This window comes from Ranitomeya variabilis, chromosome 5, assembly GCF_051348905.1.
Source record: "Ranitomeya variabilis isolate aRanVar5 chromosome 5, aRanVar5.hap1, whole genome shotgun sequence".
NCBI lineage: Eukaryota > Metazoa > Chordata > Amphibia > Anura > Dendrobatidae > Ranitomeya > Ranitomeya variabilis.
Window position 1 is genome coordinate 486,480,426 of NC_135236.1, and position 14,518 is coordinate 486,494,943.

A 14,518-nucleotide genomic window follows, 5' to 3' on the forward strand; every position below is an offset into this window, starting at 1 on the left:
CGGCCAGGAGGAGGTGTCCAGTCAGACTTTTTCTCGTCCTTTACTGTGACTTGTGTTTGGCTGCTTGGAAGCATCAAGTCTTCTTTATCATCAAAGAACTCCTTAATTCTCAGTCTCCTGAAATATTGTTCCATGTCACTACAAAGTTCTGTTTAATATATATTCATGAACTGCAGCCACTTTGACTCCTTCATGACATGCGCCGTACTAGTACTGTGCATGTCATCTCTCCCCCTTTTGATGTGGGCTCCAGCGCTGAGCCCACATCTTTCTCGACACCTGTCAGCTGTTTTGAACAGCTGACATGTGCCCGGAACAGCCGTGGGTAGAATCGCGATCCACCCAAGGCTATTAACCCATTAAATGCTGCTTCCAAACTCAGTGGCATTTAAGGCGCGCTTCCAGCCTTGGGGCCACAAATCCGCCCATCAGTGACCCCCATCACATGATCGCAGGTCACCAATGGGTTGGCATGACAACCAGATGTCTCCTACAGACCTCTATGGTTGTCATTGCCGGCTTGCTATGAGCGCCACCCAATGGTCGGCACTCATAGCAAGTCAGCAATTCTGCTACATACAGGCGATATGATCATCGCCTGTATGTAGCAGAGCCGATCGGATTATGTCAGCTTTTAGTCTCCCATGGAGACTATTAAAGCATGCCAAGAGTGAAAAAAGTTTTTAAAAATATAAATTCAAATCACCACCCTCTTTTTGCCCCATATAAAATAAAACAATAAAAAAACCCTCAAACATACACATATTTGATATTGCCGCTTTCAGAATTGCCCGATCTATCAATATAAAAAAAAAAGAATTAACCCAATCGCAAAATGCCAGAATTACGGGGTTTTTTTGGTCGCCGCAACATTGCATTAAAATGCAATAACGGGCGAACAAAAGATTGTATCTGCACCAAAATGGTATCAATAAAAACGTCAGCTCGGCGCGCAAAAAATAAGCCTGCACCCGACCCGAGATCATGAAAAATGGAGACGCTACGGGTCTTGCAAATTTGTTTTTTTTTTTTTTTGTTACAAACTTTGGATTATTTTTTTTTCACCACTTAAATAAATAAGAACCTACACATGTTTGGTGTCTATGAACTTGTAATGACCTGGAGAATCATAATGGCAGATCAGTTTTAGCCTTTAGTGAACATGGTAAAAAAAAAATACAAAAAAAATTGTGGAATTGCACTTTTGTTGCAATTTCACCGCACTTGGGATTTTTTTCCCATTTTTAAGTATACGTTATGGTAAGACCAATGCTGTCATTCAAAAGTACAAGTCGTCCCGCAAAAAAACAAGCCCTCACATGGCCATATTGACAGAAAAATAAAGTTATGGCTCTGGGAAGAAGGGGAGTGGAAAATGGAAACACAAAAACAAAAAAGGGCTCCGTCTTGAAGGCGTTAAAAACAACCCCAATATATTCTTCCCAAACCGCCATTTGGAATTTATTCCCCACTTAAAAATGGAGAATTGACTGCAGAGACAAATGGTTATCATTTTTGATCCACTAAGAGACTTGGCACACTTGTGACATAAGTCTTCATGTCTGGGTTTTATGTATGATCAACATGGTTTGACTAGAATGCAAACTGTAATTGTGAAACTTGTCATGTATATCTGACTCCCTTTCTGCTTTTCTGTACATAGAACAATAAGGGAATCTAGATGACTGGACAAATTTGCTTTTCGGGGCTCCAAGAAAGCTGGGTGATAGCCAGTATGGCCATAATGGAGAGGTTATCACCCAACTTCCCAAGAGGTGACAGTCATAAGAATAGTATTAGTTTGCACAGATGTCTATTGTATAAATTACCAAATGTATGCAACAACTGTAGTTATTTAAGAGGGAAAAGTAAAAGTACATTGTCTATAACATTCTAATGGAAAATGTACATCTTTCTTAGGAAAAGACTTTAGCAGAGCTGCAAAACAACATGGTCCTGGTGAAGATGGATCTGAGAAAGAAAGCAACCTGCATTGCAGAGCAGTACAATACTGTGCAAAGACTACAAGGAACATCTGGACTAAAACGTACATGCAACAATGAGAATCTCCAGCCGATCCAAAGCTCAGAGAAGAGGCCTTTTCTCCGCAACCTCCTGTCCAGGACTCCTGGACAAAAAGCACTACTGGAGAACACTCCTTACAGTCGTGTGCTGCGAGCTCGCAGATCTCCTGTACTGAAGACTGTTGATTTTGGTAGAAAGTATTGAATTTTGCCTGCTGCTAATGGACTCTGTAAGAGTGCGTTGTTTTGCTGCTATTGTGGCAGTAATTGTATATACATTCTTACATCAATGGGCTCTATATCCTCTATAGTAAAGGGACTTGTAGAATGTATAAGACTTTACGTTTGGTTTTTGTATGACTTCTGGAACACTTTATCTAAAGTGCCTAATTTGTATCCCTGTGTTTTATAAACCTCATTCATGCATAGCTTGTGGTAAGTTTTACTGGTTCTAAGCTTTTATTTTTCATTTTTATTGGCGTTTTGAAGTTGAAGCGGTTTACAAGTGCAATATTCATCATGTATTTTGAGTTACAAATAAATCACTATTTTTTGCACATTTGATTTTAAAGGTGTCGGGTGTGGCTTTGACAGCAAAAGAAAAGGGGAAGGAGGGACTACTGTATCAGTGAAAAGTTTAATATTAAAACTTATATTTTAATATTAATCTCCTTACTGCTAACACATCTCATGAGATCAGTTACCGATTAGCTAGATCAGTTGATTATTGCTACTAACCATTTGTTGTCAGGAAATATCTTTGCCAAAGATTCTGGATTATCTTTGGATAAAGCCCCAAAGTTAGATGTGGCTGTCTCAAAGGTGATTTAAGAATTTAGCATTGCCCTTTGAATAAATGGAGATGCTTAAGGATCCCTTTGATAGAAAACCAGATGGCTTTCTTAAAAGTACCTGGGAAGCCCCTGCAGGGGCCCTAAAACCAGCTATTTCCAGCTTACAAGAGAGCCTTTCGGAGTAGAATATATAACCGGAGAAAACCCTCACAGTGATCAAGACAAATGAAGAGGCCAGAGGAAGAAGAGTACAGGATGTATGTTTTTCGGTCCCTCCCAAGAGGGGGGAAAAAAAGTGACTCAGTAACCACTTTCCCTGGGTAGGGGAAAGGCTCTCCCTCTTTTTCCCTGCCTGGAAATACATTTCTTTGAGTGTCCGAACACTGGAGTTTCATGCTGTCGCACACATAGACACATCTCCGAGGATTTTTCTTGGAATCAAAGGTCTTAGGGCTGGTAAAAAAAAATCTTTCCTCTTAGAGGTTTTGGTACAAGAAGAAGGGAAAGGATTTTTTTATTCCCCTCTTTTTGATTAAAAAAAACAGACGAGACCGATAATGAACAGCCTGAACAAAACTGAAACTGTTCCTGAGCACCAGATTGTTCTGACGAAGGTCCTTGTAGGACCGAAAACCTTCAACTTATTATCTGGATGAATAATATAATGAACACACCATTTTTTCACTAAACTCAGTGCAAAGTTGTTTTGAACATTTATCCATTGAGCAGATATGTAAGAAGGTGATGTGGGCATCTCCCTCTACTTTTTATAAATGCTATGGACTGGGTTTGACCTCCTCTTCTGATCTTACCTTTGGGAGAAGCGTTCTACAGGCTGTGGTCCCTCCCTGAATTCTATTTTTCTCTATGTAACTGTCATGGGTGATAGAAAAAGATGTACGGTAATTACTTACTGGTAATGTGATTTTTCAGAACCCATTGCATCACCCGTATATTCCCTCCCGTCACTTGTATGGGTGAAGACTAGTTCATTTCCTGGTGTGGAGGTCACCTAGTGCTAAAGGAAATATACAGTGTTGGTGTTTTAATATATTTTTGTAAATAATCATTTGGAGGTCATCTCATGCGCTGTAATCCAACTGATGCGTGGGAGAGGGTCTTGGCTTATTAGCCTGTAGATTTATTGTCCTTGATGGGCAAATCCCCTCTATCTGTAGTACGGTCATGGGTTCTGAAACATCCCATTAGGGATGCAGGAGGGTGAAGAGGTCTTGAAAACTACTGGTAACTACACCCCTGGAAAAAGACAAGAGCGAGATGATGGTACTATGGAGAACATAGAGAAAACTAAGGGGGCAGTGGTAGGAGTGAAGTAGGCTTTGTGTCGAGATATACACACACAGAGGTGTATGCCACTAATCCCGCACTCTTGATTCATGAAGAAATGTACTCCAATTCATCTCCTCATCAAGACCAGCGTGAACCGGCCCAAAGTGTCTTTGGCAAGCACAGGCACTGAATAAGGTGATAGTTTTAGTTGATACGTGACAAAACTGGTGACAGGCTCCCTTTAAGAAGGCTAGGCAAATGCAAGATATCTACATAAATAATTTTTTTTTCCAGATTTTTATCGTTTACTGATGTGAAATGTCACTCACGTACTCTCCATGTGCCCACATGTGCCAAATGCTATTCTCTACCCTTCCAGACTACGAGTTGTAGTGTGAAGTTAGTCACTACTCACAGACTTAGGCCGGGGTCACACTTGCAACTGCAATGCGAGAAACTTGCATTCGTCTCTCGCCTCAATACCCAGCACTGCTGCCGGTGGTTGAGACTGGAGCGTTCAACTGCACAGAAATACATGCAGCCGCACAGAAATACATGCAGCCGCATACTCCGGTCCTGAGTGCCGGCAGCAGTGCCAGGTATTGAGAGAGATTCGCACACGTTTCTTGAATTGCAGTTGCAAGTATGACCCCGGCCCTACTGTGAGGCAGGATAGTCAATACGTCAGTAAAAAGAGGGCTCATAAAAGACAAAGGGGAACAGACAAAAGTGTAGTCAAGTAACAGCCCGAGGTCAAAGTATCAGGAAGGTAGTAGCTAAAGACAAAGGTGTAAGTAAAAAGGAAGGTCAAAAAGGTAACTCCTGGGTTGGCAACCGAGATCAGAATACAACTTAGAGTACAGAGCAAACACACACACATCTCTTGAGCAAAGCTACAATTGGCAAAGGTCTGGCAATTATCAGAGTGCTAAGTCGCTCTGTAATCACTCAGAGCAGATGACACCTGCAGGAGATCCCACAGACCCAGCCAGATAGGAGAGTAGAGCTGTTAGCCAATACCCAAACACCTCTACGTCAGATTGGGCGGCAGAGCAGTCACTCACAATCCTGACAGCTGATTACTAATTCCATATACTGGGTTCTACAAAGAGGTAATAAGTACTTACAGTATGTCTTTTCTACATCAGCATCTAGAGAGTAGAATATTGGAGAAATACCCAGAACATGTTGAAGAGAAATGTGAGCGGGATCTGCGCCCTATTGACTAGGAACACTGGTGAGCTATAGTATACTTGAAAAGGCACTGCAGCTTAGTGAGGACCATGTTTCTTACCTATACAAGACACACAATGAGTATAAAACACCTGCTATCATGTCAATTTGGGCTTTGAGATTTCCCCTTGTGCCAAAGATGCAGAATACATAATGCGGGTTTGCTTCACATGATGTGGTCATGCCCAAGTTTAGAAAGTTTCTGGATGTGGGTGGTTACACTGACCAATATGGTATATGGGTTGAATGTTTATCTATCCTGCTTTGTATCCTGGGATATGTGGAAGACCTCCCTATCTCTGTTCCACAGCAGTTGCATGTATGTTGTCTATGCATGTATGTAGCACGATAGCTCAGTGGTTGGCACTGCAGCCTTGCAGTGCTGGGGCTCTGGGTTCAAATCCCACCAAGGACAACATCTGCAAGGAGTTTGTAGGCTCTCCTCATGTTTGCGTGGGTTTCCTCCAACACTCCAAAGACACACCGATAAAGAATTTAAGTTGTGAGCCCCAATGGTGACAGTGATGATAATGTCTGTAAACATTGTGGAATATGATGGTGCTATATAAGAAATGCATAATAAATATATGGTGTGAAAGCTTATTGCTAGGAATGAAAGAACCCGAAGAGAGATTTTTCAGCTCCAAAGGTATGGTCCCCGAATTAAAGTTCAGTCGAACCCGACCATCCACTAGTCCACTCATCCCTACTTCTTGCACAACATTGGTTACAGAAGCTCCCAACTACCAGGTGAGAATTTACCTATAAAATCAACTGGCTTATTTCAATGGAGAAAGGTATTTATAGTAAAAAAAAAAAATGCAATTAAAAAAAGATGTATCTTTGTGAACTTGATGGCTCAGAAACCCCCATCAGGTTTTGGTTAATTGTGACAATGAAAACAACATGAGAATGATGTGAACTCTTGAGCTACTGCGTGGGTAATCATTTTCTGGTCATATGGTTAAAAACAGGACTGTTCACTTTTTTTTTTAACACTCCTTTTCTTTGTATATAATATTGATTTATCATATGTAATGAAAGCTGTTCTGTATTAAAGGCGGAAGTATGTGGGGGTGGGATTAACTTGTTTGGTTATTCTATTGTTAAAAAATATATATATTTGAACAAATTATAATTACACTAACGGGTAATTTGATTTTCCGGAAACCATGACAGCACCACAAAAAAGTATCTGCTTCTTGGAACCAGAAACCTGTAGGTATAAAAAGGTGGAGCCTCCCACCTCCCCTTAGTAGGTTATCAAGACTAGAGGAAGCCTTTATGAAGTTAGTAGACAGACAAAATAATCAACGCCCTCACCAAACCGCCTAGGTTTTTTTTTTTCGCTCACCTCTATGAAAGAAACCCCATGAAGTGGATATAAAAGGGAGGAAATAGGAAGTCATCATGGTTTCTGGAACGTTAAATTAACAGTGTAGTTATTTTTCCCATCACCAGAACAGCACCACAAGAGATTTTAGAGGATTCTACACAAGGGTGAAATCACTGCCTGAAAGACTTTAATGACCAAAGGATAGATCATAGGAACAAGACCGTTCCAACTGATAGTGTCTGACAAACGTTGCAGCTAGTAATGAGCGAGTGTACTCGTTGCTCAGGTTTTCACGAGCACGCTCTGGTGATCTCCTAGTATTTGTTAGTGTTCGGAGATTAAGTTTTCATTGCCGGAGCTGAATGATTTACAGCTACTAGCCTGCTTGATTACATGTGAGGATTCCCTAGCAACCAGGCAACCCCCACATGTACTCAGGCAGGGTAGTAGCTGTAAATCATTCAGCTGAGGTGATGAAAACTTAATCTCGAACACTAACAAATACTCGGAGACCACCCGAGCGTACATTCACTCATCACTAGTTGCAACCTTAGAGATTCAATAGACACATTGGCTCTCAGTCCATGAGGTGGACATAGCTTTAGAAGACAACTGGAGGTGACTGGTTTGATGCATTTTAACAAGGTGGAGAACATTTAGTTAAACCTTGATTTATAAGTCTACAATCAAGAGGCAAACAGTCAGATGCAGGGTGCTGATGTGAAGATGAACCATAGGTCCCTGAAAAAGATCATTAATGTCTGGTATAACCCATGGGTATAACTCAGAACGTGAGTCAGGCCCATTTGGACTGAAATGTTTCTATTACAATAATTCTGGCCCTGTCTTCCCTCACATCCCTTGGAACTTTTGAAAGGAGACTAAGGGGAAGGCATAATTCAGAAACTGACCCCAATTGTTTCATCCATCCCGAATGGACGATCCTGAGAGTTTAGGGAGTAGAATAGTCCTGATTTGGTGGTGTGGCTGTTGGTGAACAGATCTAGTCTTCGTCTGCTCCATGGTATGTTGAACATACCCTAATTTATATACCACTCGCCCTGAACCAATTCCTGCCAACTTAGGAAATTTGTTTTTGTATTGTGCACCCCTCTTATATGAATCGCTCATATGGACAGAACGTCCCCCTCTAACATCACCAAAAGTCACCTCTTGCAATGCCATGGTCTTTATGCCCTCTTGGTGATACAGGTAAACTACAACCATGATGATGTTGGACAAGATTCTGACATGGCGGTTCTGAAGCTGAGGAAGTAGTGCCTAAAGGGCTCTTACAATCAACAAATTCTTTCAGATTTGAAGAACTTGTAGAAAAGGATTTGTCCCAACTGTCCTGTAGAGCTCAAGTGTCTGTGCAAGTTCTCCACGCTGTGGGATTGACATCTGGTAATTACTACAGGGTTGATGATTCTCCATGGGACTCCCTCTAACAAATTCCTTATATTCAGCCACCATTTAAACTTCAGGTGGGTGTTGAGAGGCATAAGAATTTCTGAATTTAGGTTGGGGTTCTTAATCGATATGCTCAACATCGTAGACTGAAAAGGCCTGAGGATTAGAGATGAGGTTCCTTATTCCTATGGAAATCTGCATTTTCTCTAGAGGAAGGAAACGGTTCTTAAGTTTTGAGTACGGCAAGAATCCAGAGAATGTCCTATGCTGAAGGAAAAATATTTAGAATTGAGAGTCCTCAGTGGTTGATACCTTTTAATGGCTAACTGAAAAGATGGTAACAAATTGCAAGCTTTCGAGACTACTCCTGTCCCTTCATCAGGCATAGACTAATACAAATTCTGAAGAATCACATATCTATGCACAATACAGCCCAGAAATAATGCCACAGATAAGACAGATGACGTGAAGCAGAACTACCATTATGTGAGAGTGATAAACAGCAGTGTCCATAAATATTGGAACAGTTCATAGATAAGGAGCGGGAATGTTTTATTGTCCTCTGATTGGGGTCTGGTTCTGTGTTATGATGCCCTCACACGGTCTGAGGAGCAAATTCCTTGATGTAAAAAGACTTAAATCCATGCGACACAATCATTCCTGCACTGCACTATGCTGAGGGGGGATTACACTGGATGTCTGAAGATTTACTATCCATTGGAGGCAAGAGTATATAACTTGCATGACCTTGGATCAACATTTCTTCACTTTGGGTACCATTATAAACATCGTCCAAGTAGGGAATAACAGCATAATGTTCAGGAATTATTGGTGATTCTGGTGAATAAGACATAATACAAATAAGCATACGTTGTGTCCAGGACTGACATGAAGCAGTATTTTCGATCTTATGGTCTCCATCTTAAAACTTTTATAAACTAGATACTTGTTTAAATCTTTTAGATTTATAATACTTTTTAATTCCCTGATTTTTGAGGATGTGTGGGGGACAGATTTCAATTCTAAATTTACTCCTGCTAACATGACACCTAGAGTCCAGGGATTTTCTGAAATCCTTTCACTGGTGTGGGAAAAAAAAAATCTTAACCTACCTCCTGACCTGCCTTTTTGGAATCCATGCTTGTCCCTTGTACTAGCGTGGTTCCCTGAATGATTTCTAAACAGGGATTCTCTATTTTTCTCCCTAGAAAGCTTTGATTTTGAATCTGACTATTTATAATTTTTTTAACTTTATTTCTCTGCAAAACGACCTATGTTTCTGAAAAGGTGTGAAGGGGGGAACACTTCCAATCTGACATCTGAGCCAAAATGTAATTTAGGGAAGAACAAAATAGATGGGTCCCTTGTCAGGAAGTCAACATTTTGAATCATGCTCTCCAAGCACATTTATTTAGCCATAGGGCCCCAAGAGCTTGAGTTAATGAGAGAGGTAGCCTTATTGAATCGGCCAAGATGTCTGCTAAAAATTCTGCAGATTTCTGGATAATGGGAATGGAGGATAAAATCGGATCCCTATACAGCGCTGCTCACCATTATTGGCACCCCTTCATTTTTTTTTCATAGACTGAACAAAATCTTAAGAAATAAATGGAAATGTACCATAGTTATATCCACAGAAATTTTTAATTAGGGTTCCAAAGTAATGCAACTATAAAACATTCAACTTACATGTTGCAATTTCAAAGAAGAAACTAGATGGGTATTTCCTGAAGGAACTACAGATAGTGCTTTGGAATGGTGCCCGGGCTGCCCCTGCAAGACTTTCACACTTGGGTGCCCCTCAGGCGCTGGTTTGGTAGTTGTAGCCCCTCAGGGTTGAGGCCACTCTGGGTCCGATTTGGGGGGCGGGGTCACTCTGGGTCCGATTTGGGGGGCGGGGTCACTCTGGGTCCGATTTGGTGGCCCGGGTCACTCTGGGTCCGATTTGGTGGCCCGGGTCACTCTGGGTCCAATTTGGTGGCCCGGGTCACTCTGGGTCCGATTTGGTGGGCCGGGTCACTCTGGGTCCGATTTGGTGGGCCGGGTCACTCTGGGTCCGATTTGGTGGGCCGGGTCACTCTGACTGACAGCAGGATAAGGGAATGGCTGATAACAGAGAGAAATAGAATGACAGCAGGACAGGGGAATGGCTGATAACAGAGAAATAGACTAACAGCAGGATGGGGGAATGGCTGATAACAGGGAGAATAGACTGACAGCAGGACGGGGAATGGCTGATAACAGAGAGAATAGACTGACAGCAGGACAAGGGAATGGCTGATAACAGAGAGAAATAGACTGACAGCAGTACGGGGAATGGCTGATAACAGAGAAATAGACTGACAGCAGGACAGGGGAATGGCTGATAACAGAGAGGAGCTGATATTATCTGACTTGACAAAACCTGTTTTCTAGTGGGCTCGTAGGCGTTGGCATAGTAACTGGATCTGACTGCGCATATCAATGAGCTAATCAGCCAGGTGGCAGTTTGCAGTTATTTTTAGAAATTGCCTCAGAAACCAGGCCATTATACCCTATGAGGAAATTTCCGTATTGAAATGCATTGAGACAATGCTTTCCAATGAGGGGAAAACAATTTTAAAATGCAAATTGCGCCAAAACTACAAATCCGATCGACACGAAAAATACTTAGCACACCTCTCGTGGACGCTGGCTTCGAAATGACGCCTCACTGGAGTCTGTGAGTGCAGCGGTATGGGCCGCATTAATTGCGGAAAAAAGCCTAATAATAATAAGAATAAGAAGAAGTTTACCACGATGGAATAACAGTATAGTGCTTTGTTCCAAAGCACTATAACAATGTGCAGCAATAAAGACACCCCTAATTAACCCCTTTACCCCCAAGGGTGGTTTGCACGTTAATGACCAGGCCAATTTTTACAATTCTGACCACTGTCACTTTATGAGGTTACAGCTCTGGAACGCTTCAACGGATCCTGCTGATTCTGAGAAGGTTTTTTCGTGACATATTGTACTTCATGTTAGTGGTAACATTTCTTCGATACTACTTGTGATTATTTATGAAAAAAATGGAAATATGGCAAAAAAAATTAAAATTTAGCAATTTTCAAACTTTGTATTTTTATGCCCTTAAATCAGAGAGATATGTAACAAAAAATAGTTAATAAATAACATTTCCCACATGTCTACTTTACATCAGCACAATTTTGGAAACAACATTTTTTTTTTGTTAGGAAGTTATAAGGGTTAAATTTTGACCAGCAATTTCTCATTTTTACAACACCATTTTTTTTTTAGGGACCACATCACATTTGAAGTCATTTTGAGGGGTCTATATGATAGAAAATACCCAAGTGTGACACCATTCTAAAAACTGCACCCCTCAAGGTGCTCAAAACCACATTCAAGAAGTTTATTAACCCTTTACGTGCTTCACAGGAACTGAAACAATGTGGAAGACAAAAATGAACATTTATCTTTTTTTTGCAAACATTTTACTTCAGAACCATTTTTTTTTATTTTCACAAGTGTAAAAACTGAAATTTAACCATAAATGTTGTGCAATTTCTCCTGAATACGCCGATACCCCATATGTGGGGGTAAACCACTGTTTGGGCGCACCGCAGAGCTTGGAAGAGAAGGAGTGCCGTTTGACTTTTTCAATGCAGAATTGGCTAGAATTGAGATCGGATGCTGGGGGTAAGCTGCAGCCTGAAAGAGTTTTGCTATCGACAGATATATCTTTTGCTGATCAGGACAGGGCGGCTTTTGCCAGTAATTATCTATATGTGTATACTATTTGATCATCTGAGATATTTGATGTATGAATATTGGGCAGTGTTGGGCACACGTATATGGAGGGAGTTTTGTATGTATGGTTTTAATTGTTTTTATATATGTTACCAATAAAGCTTGTTTGATTCATTATAACTTCTGGTGGTGTGCATACAGTATAATGGCTCTCTTTTTCTTGTTTATTATGAGATCGGATGCCATGTCACGTTTAGAGAGCCCCTGATGTGCCTAAACAGTGGAAACCCCCCACAAGTGACACCATTTTGGAAACTTGAGCCCCCAAAGAACTTATCTAGATGTGTGGTGAGAACTTTGAATGCCCAAGTGCTTCACAGACGTTTATAATGCAGAGTTGTGAAAATAAAAAATATTTTTTTTTCCACAAAAAAGATTTTTTAGCCCCGAAGTTTTTATTTCCACAAGGGTAACAGGAGAAATTGGACCCCAAAAGTTGTCCAATTTATCCTGAGTACGCTGATGCCCCATATGTGGGGGTAAACCACTGTTTGGGTGCACAATAGAGCTCGGAAGGGAGGGAGCACCATTTGACTTTTTGAGCGCAAAATTGGCTGTGGCGTTTAGAGACCCCCTGATAAACGGTGGAAACCCCCCAAATCTAACTCCAACCCTAACCCCAACACACCCCTAAGGCTTCTTTCACACTTCAGCTGTTTGGCGTCAGTCAGCTCCGACATAGTGACGGATCGACGGTTCTTATGGATCCGTTTTTTTGACGGATCCGTTACTTGGCGGTTGTCTGGGAAAAGTATCTACTTTTTGGAGCACGCGCAATTGAAAAAGCGGATTGGGGCGACGGATCCGCCGAAATGACGGTAACAACGGATCCGTCGCCCATAGGCGGCCATTCTATGGAATGACGAACACGACAAATCCGTCGCGAACCGCCATTTCGGCGCAGACAAAAACGTTACAATGGCCGTCAATGTCTAGATGACGTCCGCCAAATCTCGACGGATCCGTCGCATGGCGGATGGAACGTACGACCATCCGTCGCAATCCGTCGCTAATACATGTCTATGGGAAAATAGCGGATCCGCAAAAAAAAATGGCGGATCTGCTATTTGATGGCGGTTTCAGACTGACGCCAAAAGACTGAAGTGTGAAAGAGGCCTAACCCTAATGCCAACCCGATCCATAATCCTAATCACAACCCTAAGGATAATCGCAACCCTAACCCCAAAACAACCATAACCCTAATCAGAACCCTAAATCCAACACACTCCTAATCCTAATCTCAACCCTAACCTCAAACCTAACCCTAATCCCAATACACCCCTAATCCCAACCCTAACCTTAACCCTAATCCCAAACCTAACCCTAATCCCAAACATAACCCTAATGCCAACCCTATTCCAAACCCTAATCCCAACTCTAACCCTAACTTTAGCCGCAACCCTAGTCCTAACTTTAGCCCCAACCCTAACTTTAGCCCCAGCCCTAACCCTAAATTTAGCCCCAACCCTAACCCTAAATTTAGCCCCAACCCTAGCCCTAACCCTAATTTTAGCCCCAACTCCTCTCTCCTGCCGGCCGCCAGATGGCAGCAGAGAGCGGGCGCACTGCGCATGCACCCGCCATTTTCTTTCCATAGGAAGAAGCCGGACGGCAGGAGAGGACGCAGGAGGACCCAGGGACACCGGTAAGTATGATAGGGTCCCCGACTCCCCCTATTTCTCTGTCCTCTGATGTGCGATCACATCAGAGGACAGAGAATTACACATCGCTTTTTTTTTTTTTTTGCGGTCGCCGGTAAACAGTCAATTACCGGCGATCATGTTCTTTGGGGTCTCGGCTGCTGGGGGTTGCCGAGACCCCAAAGAACATGATCGCCGGGTGCTGGCCAGCGGGCGCACTGTGCATGCGCCAACCATTTTTTTGCCAGAAGAAGATGGCGGCGCCCATCGGGAGCCACGAGGAGCACCGGGGGAGACAGGTGAGGGACCCCATTTCTCTGTTCTCTGATGTGCGATCACATCGGAGGACAGAGAAATTAAATGGGAAATCTTGTTTTGTTTTTGTTTTGCGACCGCCGGTAAACGGTTAATTACCGGCGATCGCAACTCGGGGGTCAGTAAAAAAACCCCGAATCATGTTCTCTGGGGTCTCGGCTACCCCCGGTAACCGAGACCCCAGAGAAAATCCGACTCTGGGGGGCGCTATTCACTTTTTAAGTACCCTTAGCGGCCGCCATTAAAAGGCGTATCGGCGGTCGTTAAGGGGTTAAACTGTTCATGGAACATCTTTAGCTGTGGTTCAGACTCCGTCCAGATGATTAAAATGTCATCAATGTAGCGGTAGTAGGCCAGAGGCCTGATGGGACATGAGGACAAAAAGTCGCTTTCAAGCTTGGACATGAAAAGATTTGCATACTGTGGGGCCATTTTACTTCCCATTGCTGTGCCAGTCTCCTGTAGATAGATCTTTTTGTCAAATTCAAAGTAATTGTGGGTGAGGATGAATTTTATAAGTTTCACCACAGAATGGATCTACCTGTGGCAATACATTTTTGTCTCCCAAATCATAACATTATGGACATGAAATTACTTGTGTTAAAAGGTAGCTTCAAATCTAAGAGAGACAGAAGAGTCTGGGAATATAAACTGATGACGACCTTTGACTGTCTTAGTGGT

General features: G+C 42.3%; 1 protein-coding gene across 3 annotated transcripts in view; it reads left to right on the forward strand.

Annotated features, from left to right (window-relative positions):
* KIF20A (kinesin family member 20A) overlaps positions 1-2,588 on the forward strand; it is a 59,079-nt gene extending 56,491 nt beyond the window's left edge. For 2 of the 3 annotated variants that reach the window (XM_077265539.1, XM_077265541.1), the window contains one exon: positions 1,921-2,588. In XM_077265539.1, coding sequence (XP_077121654.1) covers positions 1,921-2,229 — 309 coding nt within the window. In that variant the 3' untranslated portion in view covers positions 2,230-2,588. The remainder of the gene's footprint in view (positions 1-1,920) is intronic. The other variant, XM_077265540.1, reaches the window with a different exon arrangement.
* The last annotated feature ends 11,930 nt before the right edge of the window (positions 2,589-14,518 follow it).